The 13167-nt window shown below is 43.8% G+C and overlaps 1 protein-coding gene across 18 annotated transcripts in view; it reads right to left on the minus strand.

Annotated features, from left to right (window-relative positions):
* ATP2B4 (ATPase plasma membrane Ca2+ transporting 4) overlaps positions 1-13167 on the minus strand; it is a 168430-nt gene that overhangs the window by 13736 nt on the left and 141527 nt on the right. For 9 of the 18 annotated variants that reach the window (XM_083744842.1, XM_083744857.1, XM_083744856.1 and 6 more), the window contains 2 exons: positions 11051-11158; positions 9926-10108 (listed from right to left, as the gene is read on the minus strand). In XM_083744842.1, the coding sequence (XP_083600968.1) occupies positions 9926-10108; positions 11051-11158 (291 nt within the window). Of the gene's footprint in view, positions 1-5358; positions 5558-9925; positions 10109-11050; positions 11159-13167 lie in introns of all 18 variants that reach the window. The other 9 variants (XM_083744847.1, XM_083744843.1, XM_083744844.1 and 6 more) reach the window with 2 other exon arrangements.

The raw sequence follows: 13167 nt of genomic DNA on the forward strand, positions 1-13167 counted from the left end.
GTTGGACTAGACGGGCCACTGGCCTGATCCAGGAGACTCTTTGTATGTTCATGCTCACAGCAAGGATCAAGCAGCTGAAGCCAAACTTAAAAATACCGTATTTTTCGCCCTATAGGGCACACTTTTCCCCCTCCAAAAATGAAGGGGAAATCTGGGTGCGTCTTATGGGGTGAATGCAGGCTTTCGCTGAAGCTTGGAGAGTGCGAGGGGTCGGTGCGCACCAACCCCTCTCGCTCTCCAGGCTTCAGAAAGACATCCGCAGCCTAGGCAGCCCTGCGGGAGTTCCCGCAGGGCTGTCTAGGCTGTGGATAGTAGCCTGTTTCCTGGAGCGCCGGGCACGCTGAAAGCAGAGCGCCGCTCGCGCCGGGCATACATCCGCAGCGTGGGGAGCTATACAGGAGTTCCCCGCAGGTCTCCCCACACTGCAGATAGCAGCTTGCCACCCAGCGGGCAGGGCGCCCTGAAGCAGAGCGCCCCTCGCGCCGGGCATACATCCACAGCGTGGGGAGCCCTGCAGGAGTTCCCCGCAGGGCTCCCCATGCTGCGGATAGCAGCCTGCCGCCCGGTTTGCAGGGAACCCTGAAGCAGAGCACCCCTCGCGCCGGGCAGACATCGGCCAGCCCCACAAGCTCGGGGGACAGCAGGGAGGCGCAGCGCTGCCATCCTGCTGTTCCTCGACCTGGTTCGGTTTCCCTGACCTGCTTTTTTTGGGGGGAAATAAAGGAAATTTTCTTTCCCCTTTATTTCCCCCCCAAAAAACTAGGTGCGTCCTATGGGACGAAAAATATGGTAGGACTCCTCTAACTCTCTTGATGGCTAAAAGGGTGGGGGGTGGGCACCAAAACTACTACAAGCAAAAGGACACAGAGCTTGATCAATAGTACCAGAATAATTAAAGTCAATGGTGGCTTTAGTTATTAGATGACTCAGAACCAGGAATGTTGAAGCTGTTGGTTCCTGTAGTTTCAGTTGCACTTCCGTTACTTTTTTAGAATAGGGCATTGTAACCAAGACCTCATCTCAACACTCCCATGCATTTTGCATGCAGGCTCCTCTTCTTTTTAATATTATGGGGTGGTGGAGTACACAATGACCTTTTAGAAGTGGTTGAAAAACAACAACCCATTTCTATCCAAGAACTTGAACGAATGATCATAAAGTTAACTTTAGCCAGTGCTATTTTTCTAGAAAAGGAGTGCCGGAACTCACCACGAATGCCTCCCTTGTTTTTTTATAATAGCAATGGTGCCCACCTGAAAAAAAGCCCTGACTAAACATTACTGCCAACCTAGCAGTTCAAAAGCACCTCCGGGTGCAAGTAGATAAATAGGGACCGCTTACCAGCGGGAAGGTAAACGGCGTACCGTGTGCTGCGCTGGTGCTGGCTCGCCAGAGCAGCTTCGTCACGCTGGCCATGTGACCCGGAAGTGTCTCCGGACAGCGCTGGCTCCTGGCCTATAGAGTGAGATGAGCGCACAACCCTAGAGTCTGGCAAGACTGGCCCCTACGGGCAGGGGTACCTTTACCTTTACTTTAAACATTACAGTAAATTATATAAATTTAGGATCCACAGCCATTGGGACCTCTTTCTTTGTTTGGCTTTACATGCTGTCTATTTGAGTCCACCTGCTTGAGTAGTTCTATAATAGTAGAAAGGAAAAGTTCCTCAAGGACAAGGGTTTTCACTTCAGACTGCCTTTCAATTTTTATTTTTATTTTTTTAAAAAAACCACACACACCAAATATCCTCACACAGCTTCATTAAGCTGCCCAGTCAGTTCATGTAGAGTGACATGGCAACTTATTGTTCCCTGGCAGACTAACTGATATGGAAAAATCTGGGATACTGGCCTAGTACATCTTTAATTTAATTTTTTTTTTACATAGTTTTCTACATTTTATTTCAAACATTAAAATAAAAGGTTCTTACAAACCTTCAGACCTCCTTCCCTCCCTTCATGGGTTCCATATTTAAAATAAAGTATTCTGCATCTTTTACCACTGGCCTAGTACATGTCAGAGGGTAAAGTACCATACTTTACTTCACCTGTGCGAAAGGTGTGCATGCTACAGATGAAGCACAGGTAGAAAATGTATCAAATTATTTATTTCCTGCCTTTTGGTCCCAATAGGAACCTCTAAAAAGGCCAGTGCCTTTCCCCCCTAAAAAAATGTTTAGGGGTACTCTCATTTTCCTACTCATATTGAAATACTGCCCCTCGATGAGGCCAAACTTAGATTCACAAAATATTTAGGGGTATGCGTACCGCTGTGTACCCCCAGGGAAAAAAGCACTGAAAAAGGCTAACAGCAAAGCTTCCTGAAAAGAAGTTTTGTATTTTGTAACACATGTAATAATCAGATCCATCACCAAGAGAACAATCAATTAATGTGGTCTATGCTAATTGATTCAGTTCTGCAGCTGTCTGCTCAGGGCTGGGTTATTAACAAATAGGGTGAAAACAGAGGCATTTCCCTCTTTCTTCCGAGTGGAAGGAAATAGGATATATGTTCTTTAGCTACCTTCTGAGCACTTGGCAAGCCATAGTTCCTTTAGAATCTTACCTCTTCTTTCTCGAAATGAACCGGGAATCCTTTCACATGGTCTACAATAAGCAAACCATAGAGATATGGACACACCACCCACCCCTTTCCATGTACTCATGAACTCTTCCTTTTCTAAACCAATCAGCCTTCACGAACACAGCATTTTGGGACTGGTGACTTTAAACACTGTAGAACTTTCCACCAGGTATTAAGAGAAAGAAGGAGAGAGAGAGAGAGATGTAGCTTTAAAGAATAGCAGAAATCAAGTAGGAAACTGCATAGGTAGTCCAAAAAGGCAAAGGATAGTTTTTGATGCAGTTGTTATAGAACAAGAAACCATGCTATCCGCTCAGATGATACGTTTTCTTTTTCCTATCAAGCCCTCTTCAATGAGATAAAAATTAAGAAGTAATATTTTGTGTGCTTGGGGAAAACCCCACTGTTGGCAGCTTCTTTTGCTGAATGTGATGCATATAACCTGAGCATATTCTTTTTAATAAACTATTACATGGATGCACATATAGATAAGTAAATGGCAACAGCTGCGCTTCTTCAGAAACTCTGGTGTATGCATAAAAATAAAAATGTCAATGTTGGCTATGTGCAAAATGTAAATGATTAGGAAAACTCTCCTCCTTGAAACATTGGTCAAAAAGAAAGGAGATTAAAGCAAGCAAATAAATAAATGCTGGAGAGCAATAAATATTGGACAGCACCTCTTAACACGGGAAAACAACAACAAAAAAAGTATTATTCTAAATCAGCTTTCCCCAACCTGGTGCCCTCCAGACTTTTGTTTGGGACTCTGGCTCCCATCAGCCTCAGGTAGCATGGCCAACAGTCAGGTGTGATGGGAGTTGTAGTTCAAAACATTTGGAGAACAGCAGATTGGGGAAGGCTACTCTAGAAGCATAGACGTGTGTGTGTGTGTGTGTGTGTGTGTGTGTGTATTAAACATAACCTTTCTGGACAATATATCTATATTATTTATAGTACAACAAAGCACATAAATGACTGCCCCAGATGAATGAGAAAAATTAGTAACTACTGTTTTATGTAAATATTATTTTGTATACCATCTTTTCTCACCTGCCATCTCTTTGTGCAGGAAAAGTTAATGTGCTCTTTGACACACCACATTATTGGTTTACCATAAACACACCAATCTGGGTCACTTTGCTCCTCCTTGCTTTCACTTGGAGAAAAAAAAAGCCATGATCCCTGGGTTTAAGAGTTACATCTGAACAAGGAATTGTGGTTTCTTTCACACCCAACAAACCATGGGAGACCAACATTTGTTCTTGGATCAACTATATATATATTTTGTAACAAACCATAATCCCTGGTTTGGACATAATGCTAAGACAGGGTTCATGTCCAGAAAGGTGCATTCATAGGAAATCATTTATGGGTTGCTGCAATATGTGAACTGGACCAATGCCTGCATTTGTAGAAATCCAATTTCTAAACAACTAAGCCACCCAATTTTGTGCACACAGGCAAAGTCTATTCCAGTGTAGAAGCAGAACACAAAGTTTAGCTTCAATAAAGGACTTAAGTCTGGCTTGGAAGTCTAACTAAAACAGAAGATCCACAGAAGTCTCTGTGAACCAGCAGGCACACTGACATAAACTAAAAGGCTGTGGATTTTACACAGATTACATGATATGCTATAGAGTGCTAATACAAGCTCCCAGTTTTAGATGACTGAGATCCCACCACAATAATAGCTCAGTGTTGATTACAAGAGATTCCTCCAAATCAAGAGCATCTATGCTATGCTTCATCTGTATGGTGACAGAACATATTATATTTGCACCCCTATTTTTTTTTAAAAGGAATGAGATGTTTGCATAGAAGAGGAGGGCTGATCTATCATTCTCAGAAGTGCCTAAGGACTCAACAGCACCAGCAGACTTTATCAGTCCTACCTGATAATATTAGCCTTGATGCAGAACCAAACAAAATCTTGAAACTGATGGTGCTGAGCCTGCTACCCTGAGACCTTCTCCTGATCTGAATAAGAGTCAGGTGCTAACTGCCTAATCTGAAGCATGCTTATTCCACAGTAATTTCCATTGAGTGCAATAAGGCTTATTACCAAGTAAAGGTGCACAAGATTGTAGCCTAAGCCTTCCAGAACCCTTCAAGGGCAAATGCTGCTTTCAATTAATCCCTGAATATCTCAGTTGACAGAGCATGAGACTCTTAATTTCAGCGTCATGGCTTCAAGCCCTAAATTGAGTGAAAGATTCCTGCATTGCAGGGCATTGGACTAGATGACCCTCATGGTTCCTTCCAATTCCTCTACAATTCTACTAATTCTATGAAATTATGATTAGAGTAGGAGGAAAATAATATCAGCAGGACCACTTCCTGTTGAAAGCAAGACAGAGTCATTTGCCCATCTCTATATTTAGCTGTGGCTGATAACTAAGCTACCCCTCCCCTCTGCTGTCCCCCTAATAAGAGCATCAAACTTTCTGGGTACCCAAATATGGGAGTCATAATTCAGTCCTGCAAGGAGGAGAAAGACAAAAGGTTGCAATAGAGTAGGAGATAAAAACAAACAAACAGAAAAAAGAACCAGAAAGAACTAAAAGTTAAAAGATGCAAGAGCTTAAAAAAAGTTGTATATAATATATAAACAGAATGGCTTTTTCCCGCACTTCCTCCCAATTCTCAAGACAAGAAACCATGAATCAAGTTATGGGTTAAAAGAAAAGGGAAAGAGAACAGGTTTGGTTAGGTCTGTGCGAGTGCCCTTTGGTGGTTATTAGGAAGTCATGCATTGAATAGACTATCACTCACTGCCCGCAGGAGGAGATGCAGCAGCAACAGCAGCAGCAGCAGCAGAAGTGGTGGGAGTGGAATTGACGGAGGAAAGAGCTACATGGGTTGGGCTAGAAACATTTTTTACATCGTGGTGTTGGCTCACGATGGAAGGCTGTCTCCTGAGGGCTCCCTGTAAAGAGGAGGCGCCGGTCTGGAATGTGTAAACTACGTCCATCTGCAAAGAATCAGAGAGTAAGATAGCTTTGTCCCACATTCAAAAGAGGAAAAGGAACTGGGAGAGTTGGAAGGGGAAACCGGGCAGACAAAGGATACAGATACAAACAGTAAGGAACCAAAGTGGAAGGGGAAAGAGGAAAAACCCAAGACATCCCCGTAAACAGTTTCAGCAGTTCATCCAAAACGTAGAGCCCCTCAGCCAAGAGTTCCCAGCCATCTCCTTTCTCTTCCCCAATTATTCCTGTGTTTGCAGCAGGTGCAGTATTTTAGGGTCCAACTACATGTTATGTGCAAATGCATATAATGAAACTTTGCAGGTCTACATATTGGTTGCCGTGGAGTGTCAAGATGGAGCAATGTGTAGTGGAGAAATTGCAGGAGGGAAGCCTAACTCCTACTTTTATTCTGGTGTTTATATTCCATCTGTTGGTATTGTTGTTGTTTTTAAGCCTGGTTCCTGTAGCCTGCCCTGGAATTGTTATTATTTACATGGATGGGCAGGGTATAAATTTGTTAGGTAAGTATTAAAAAACCTCTTCCCTGGCCTCTTACTGTCCTGCCTCAATTCATCCCAAATCGACTTACCCACCCCCTCTCCAGAGCTCCAGATACACATTTTGCAAAGGATAAATGTGCATCTGCAGAGTAACTGAAGTGGCAGGGGAGAGACAAATTTATTAAGCATATTTATACACACACCACACCACAACTCTGCTACAAATCACTATTCCTAGGTGTTGCCCGAGTTTCATCACATGCATTTGACTATAACAGGTATGGGGCACCTCTGATGAACTATGACTCCCATGACTCTGACCACTGGCTGGGGCTGATGGGAGTCCAATAACATCTGCAAGACCACAAGTTTACCACCTCTGGTGTAGTCAAACCACTTCTGATTTTAAATGTGTAGGTGAGACGGCAGGTGGTGGGAATCTTATATAAAGGCAGCGGGAAGAAGGAGCATGAAGGCCGAAGTCTGAATGACCCAAAAGTGCAGGCTGCACATTGACATGTGTGGTGGGTTCTAAATGTCACCAAGGGACACTAAGGGCCAATAGCAGAAAACTCTAACCAGGAGTGGTGTGTGCCAGCCAGGCTTATTGCCAAGGTCCAGGCCCTGAATCAGAGTGGGTCATTTTGTTTGGCCAACATTAGGAAACAAGTCACATAACAACCAAGCTGGAATTAATTGCAGCAGCAGCTTGTCCATTCATCCCAAAGCAGAAAGGGTCCAGCAGCATGCAGAAGTATCACAAGAGCAGAAAGTGTTCTTTGTATCATTCCTGGTTTTGGAAAGGGAAGGGCAGAAAAAGCTGCTGCACTGGTACAACCTCCGGTTGCTCTAAGCACTGGCAAGTCATTCTATCTCAGCTGGAAATGCCTTTTGCTCAGAAGGGAAGAACTGTGGCTATTGTATCCTGGATGCAGACTGTTTCAGTGGTTAATCATGCAAGCAGTAAAAAGAATCCCCACTGTTTTCCCAAAGGAAGACAGATACAGGAGAATCTGCATTACCAGGAGCTTTGGTTTCCAGCTTGCTTAGATCTACATTACATATCACACATTAAAAAAAACTCCACAACCACTCAAGGTGTCTCACATTTGCATAGTGCTGGCTGTAGTAGGCAGCGTTGTCCATTCAGTGAACATGCAAAGCTCCATCAGTGAAACAGCTCTTTCACACACTGGACGTGGTCACTTCTTCCTTATTGGCTTGATGAGGGTTTCTTACAGTTCAGGAAACTTTGCAATACCATATTATGTCTGGTTGTACCTACCATCATCTGCCATGTCTGGAGTACAGAGAGGAGCACTTCTGATGATACTGAACAGCTCTCCCTCTGAAGACTTTGTTGTGGACCAGCACAGGCAACTAAACACAGACACTTCTCCTCAAGTGATGCGCAATCTGACCCAGGATGGGTCTTTGCATTCCTTGGAACTCACAGTGAAACATCCTAGGCAGTGAGTGACATGCAACAGTGACCTTGCCCATCTGATACAAGGCAGCATCAGAACTTTAAACAACTAGATGCTGCGTCAAACTGTATGCCCACATGCAGCCTTTGGCAAACTCAGTAGGTTCGGTCTTCATTTCATCCTTTGCATGTGACTTGGGTGTGCGGATCAAAACAATATTTTTAAAACAATGCACAGTACAAAGAACCACATTCCAGGTGGTCACAGATCACAATGGTAAAATACATGTAAAATATAACTCATATCCAGGTCTCATGCAGACATTCACCCAAGATCATTTTGCCTCCTTCAAGGGCTTGGTTTCCTATCATGGAGGCAAGCAACTAGACAAATAGCAAATTTCTGTGACTTTTCAAGGCATACAATGAAAAGGAAAGGGCTGAGCATTAACTTAGGACCTCCATTCCACAAAGCTCAGTCCTCAACATGCCCTCTGTCCCTTCCTCCTTTGGCTCTATCTTCCCCATCAATCTCTCCTGCTTACTGGGATACACCATACACTAGATTTGGCTTTTAAATACTAGTGCATCCCCTGGCAGGCAGAAGGAAGAAAGCAGTGAAATTAGTGTTGCCTCATCTGTATTTATTAAACATATATCGCACCCTTCCTCCCAATGGAGCCCAGGGTAGTGATTTATAAAAATTATGCGACACTATATCAGCATCTCTAGTATAATGGTAATAACTATCATGCAACAGTGAGTTGTCACCAGTGGTTAGGAAGGCCCCAGGAATAAACTCTCATCACTGAACTCAGAGTAATGACAAAAAAAATCCCATCTGCCCTATATATTAAAAGCAATATCATGCCATTTAAAAAAATATACATTGTGGGGGGGTGTTATTGTTTTTGTTTATTATTATGGTATGTATTTTGTGTTTTTATATTGCAACTGTGGTCTGTGAAGCGTGTGAGCATTGTTAGGAGACTCCTATTACCTTAACAGAGCTAAAATATTCAGAGAGGTATTACAGTCAATCCATTATCCTGCGAAACTCAGCGAACTGTAGCTCTCTGAGGAGAATAAGGGTCTTTGAATAAGGGTCTTTTCTTTGGGGAAAGCCATGGCTGTTTAAAGTGGAATGATACTGATTTAAATGCAGGTGGGGGTCTAAGACTGGTAATGATTGCTGGTTGCATGAGGTTGCTTCGTTAGGATAGTGCAAGGCTTTGAGATGACTAATTACCCCAATATGCAAAAAAGCCCAAAAAGTGAGGTCAGAGCCATTTCATTTGAAAGACAGTAGTGGAGCTAACCTTCCTTATATTCTTCTTAAAAGAATATCTTAAAGCAACAATCTAGACTGGGTTATACAAGCTCAAGAAGATGGATGTTGCTGCTGTTATTTTTTAATAATCAGCCAGTCCTTACACCTTATGAAAGTTGATGTATTGTGGATGCAACCTTTGCTAAACATGAAACTGCAGCTGACTTCTGTTCTGTGAATGCCACCTCCTTGAGAAGAATCCAGAATCTAAGAATGTGCTTGGAGTCACAGTGTCTGCACAACTATTGTAACCTTGTTTTCGGTGAATAGTTGTCAAAACACATTTTATAACTTATGAAGAAAAGGTTCTGGAACTTGGTAAGCCAATGCAAGTTCTTGCAATATTCATGGTCTCTGTGTGTATATATCTGCAAGGAATGGTTAATGTTAACTTCATCTTCATCTGGAATCTTCAGGGGAACCTGCCCCTGAATAAAGTGGCTGAATTTATTTTTACCATCAGAAATATCTGCAGTCTGGTCTGTGTTTGTTCCTCCAGAAGGAGGAAACTCTCTGCTGTGCTGTCAGCCTAAGTCCATGAACAGTAGCGAACACATTCCCCTTGATTTCACAAGGGCCTGCTCTTCCCTTTTGTGGAATCCTCCATAAGTAATGGCTTTATCCAGGTTCACTTTTAAGGGCCATGGCAAAAGCGGCAAAGGATTTAGTGTAAATCAACGGCAAGATGGATTGTCCTTTTTCAAATATTTAGTGGGGCTGCAAAGATCTGGAGGCAAACTGTGGGACCTTGAGCAATGACCACATGCATAGCTCAGCAGGACTGCTATTTTTGTTTGCAAATAATTGCATCACAGAGGCAGGGAGAGAAGGTTGGCATCAAATGCTCCATCTTTTCCTGTGCATGCAGAGACTTGCCTTGATGCTTAGAAAAAGCCCAGGTGAGTGCATCTGCTCAGCTGCATGTACATCAACACCACTAGCTCAGGCCATTGATGCCCAACTCTTCCAGCAGTGTGAATGGCACATCCCTTTCCATGGCACGCAGCCCTGCTTTCACTGGGAAGGGCTCTGATTATGGCAGGAGAGGACACAGCTATGAGTCGCCAATGGAGGCAGTCAAAAGTCCCTAGCAGAGGAGAAATGAAAACTGTACCTGAGTCTGTATTCTGTTGAGACCCCGGAACCAGAGAATCTGTCCTCGCCGCAGTTCCATTTCAGCATGGTCGATTTCATCTAGACCCTCAGTGAACTCCTCATCATTCATATCCTCCTTGTTAATGCCATGGCCTGCCTCCTTCAGGAACTTCAGCTGATTGGTTGGAATGCTGCTGATCAACTAGAGACATACAGGACAATCAAGGTTAATTCCTCCCTGCTTTGTACAATTTTGGGTCTCAAAAAAACCAGACGCTTATCTGGTCAGCACCATAACTCTGGACAATTTCCCCATGCAATTGGGTCATGGCATCCCAAGCAGTGCTAAGCACTATCGTGGCATTAAAAAAATAAAAATCTATTGCTTTATTTAATTACCGGTAATTTATGTTTAATCTTTTGGACAGCTTCAGGACCTCAGCCTGGCTCACAGAATAAACAACATTTTTCATATAGCCTGTGCAATTGACAAAATGACTCTTCACATGTGTGCAATTGCATTTGAAAGGACTTCACTTTCAGAGGAAGGAAACCAGGGAGAAAGGAAGAACAACAACAGTTTTCTTGAGAGAAATAGTGGGTGAAAATGTAAAGCTGGTTGTAAAAAGGAGTAGACAACATTTCCTTCCCAAGAAAGGAATTCCTTCCCAATGACAGAATCAGAGTTACTAATGTAGATGAATTTATTCTCAATGAAAACTCCCCATGACAATAGAAGTGACAATCATGCCTCCTTAATTCAATCAGTTCTGTGGCAGCACAGAACTGACCATTCTCTGCTTTAAAGCCTGGGTCATGAATTTAGACATCTAACTGGGATTGGGAAAACCTGTGGCTCTCTACTTGTTGTTGGACTCCAACTCCCATCAGTCCCAACCAGAATGGTCAATGGTCAATGAAAGCGGCAGACTTAACATCTGGAAAGCCACAGGTTCCCCATCCTTGATCTAAGCTTAAAGACTGCTATGCTTTTGGAGGTGAGTCTTGCCTTCATAAAGCACTTTGGACTATTAACAGCATCACCAAATTTTGCACCCACATAGCTGCAAAGTGTGTGTACTCAGAGGTATGGTGGGTGCTTAGCCTTCCTTTAACAACATGGCCATATCTTGTTCAGGCTCACCTGTCCCCAAAGCAGCTCTCCAACACCAATGAAAACACACCAGAACCATTGGCTCAAGGTGAGTCCAGAACAGCTGAAGGGCTTCCCACCAAATTCTACAATGATGATCTGTGGCATAAGAGGAAAAAGAGCATAGTCAGATCAGGTGTGGTTTTAAAAAAAAGAACCATGGAGGTACAGAAAGAATTGTTACCTTCCAAAGCAGTACACTTTAAATTTTCTTCAGGTAACTCGTGGCATGTTACTAGACAAAAACATACAACAACTTGCATGTCACGTTCTAGTTAGCTACATTTGTGCAGGGTGTGCTTTGGACAAAGGACAGAAGGTGGCTCCAAGTCATTTTTCAGACCTACTCAAGGGACCCCTCCCTTTCCTCCCATTCTTGCATCATATAAGAAAAGTGCTTATTCACATCATAAAACTGAAAAAGGAACTTCCACCAGTGCATTGGTGATACCTCACACGTAAGGTGAGCTCTTCTGTGTAAATACCACGTCCACAGCATGGGGCCAGAGTCATGCCTGAATGCATCAACATAGTTTGTTAAGTACCACAAAAATTAGCCTCATCGCTGGTTTGAGTGGCATGTTACCAGAGCACCATAACATGGACCCACACAATCAGATCCAAGCTTCAATGTGTATTATTGCCCTGATGTGCATAATGAAAGCCAGCAGACTAGCCATGAGAGTTGTGAGTTTTCTTCAATGAGATTCCACTATAAGGCATCGGAAGGGAAGACATCTGTACCATGTGTCTAGGTATTTCTCAATCGGATTGGTTCAGAGAGGTGAAGGCTGCTGGAGGATGTAGCTGTGGGCTCAAGAGCTATGAAATGTGCATTGAAACATCAGCATTGGGGACCCCAGCCACTTCAGAAACTCATCTAAGTCTGAAAGCAAGAGTTCCTCAGATGTGAGAGGTGTAACTGGGGCATCTGCTCTGGGTGTAGCCAAACCATGCATTACATCAGCTGATACATGGTAGAACTTGTTGCAAAAATGATGACGAGATTTTGGCTTAGATGGTTTGGCTTATTCCCTGTGAATGATGTCACACAAGTTTGCAGGAAATGGAACTGCCTGAGCCTGCAGGAAAAGCTGAGCTAATACCATATGGCTCAGCTACTGTAGTGGACTGGTCTCTATGTGGAAAGGAGAGAGAGATGAAGGGGTCCCCTAGCCTTTGGCAGGGAAAGTGCCCTGAGGGATTTCTGCACTGGGCTCGACTTCCCTTGACTCTAACCCTTGGGATCCCTGTCCTCCCTGACATAACTGTACAAAACCTTTGAAGAGTTGCCCTGGAGGAAAGACCTCTGACAACTCAGAGGGACCCCCCTGCTCCCAGTGTCTGGGCTGAAGCAACATTCCTGTTGGCTAGTGCCTTCAGGGGTTGAGGTCCATGTGGGCTGAACACACTAAAATATAACTGTCTGCTTTGTGGGAATAAAGCAGAGGTATCCTGAGAGAAGCAATTCCTCTCCACTCACGAGGGAGCCAATCTATCTGACTCTGAATACCAGTTCCTGGGAATCACAAGTAGGGTGAATGCTGCTGCACTCATGGGCTTTCCCATTGGTATCTGATTGGCCACTGTGAGAATAGGATGGCCTGAGCCACCAGGGCTCTTATGTTCTTATGACTGAAAGAGGACTCTTTTTCTCTGCTTTGCCTACTGATGCTGCCTCCTCCTCCACCCCTTGGGTTCTTAGAAAGGTGAAAACCTCCAAGGCTGCAGACCTTGCACCTCTGGAGATGACCTGGAGACTGTCTTTCTGGTTCCAGAGAAGAGATCTTTCTTCATGCTAGCTGTCCTCCTTCCCACGAGTAGAGAACTCTTGTATCCAATCATCTTATTTCTGTTTTCCCACACACTTGCAAGGTAGGCCTGTCTTGTCAGATCACTGATTCCTCAATATACAATTTATCTTCTGGATGGATTGCCCATAGAAGGCCTTACTGTGGTCAGCCTCACAAAAAGCTATATGGTGTTTGGTCAAGGAGCATGCTTCAGACAACAACTTCCGACAGTGTTCCCTTTCATAGTCCCCTCCGCCTCCAGTTTTCTCTCTCCATTTCCTCACGTTCCCCTTCCCGCCTGCCTCTTAGCCAATA

This window comes from Podarcis gaigeae, assembly GCF_964106915.1.
Source record: "Podarcis gaigeae genome assembly, chromosome: 6".
NCBI lineage: Eukaryota > Metazoa > Chordata > Lepidosauria > Squamata > Lacertidae > Podarcis > Podarcis gaigeae.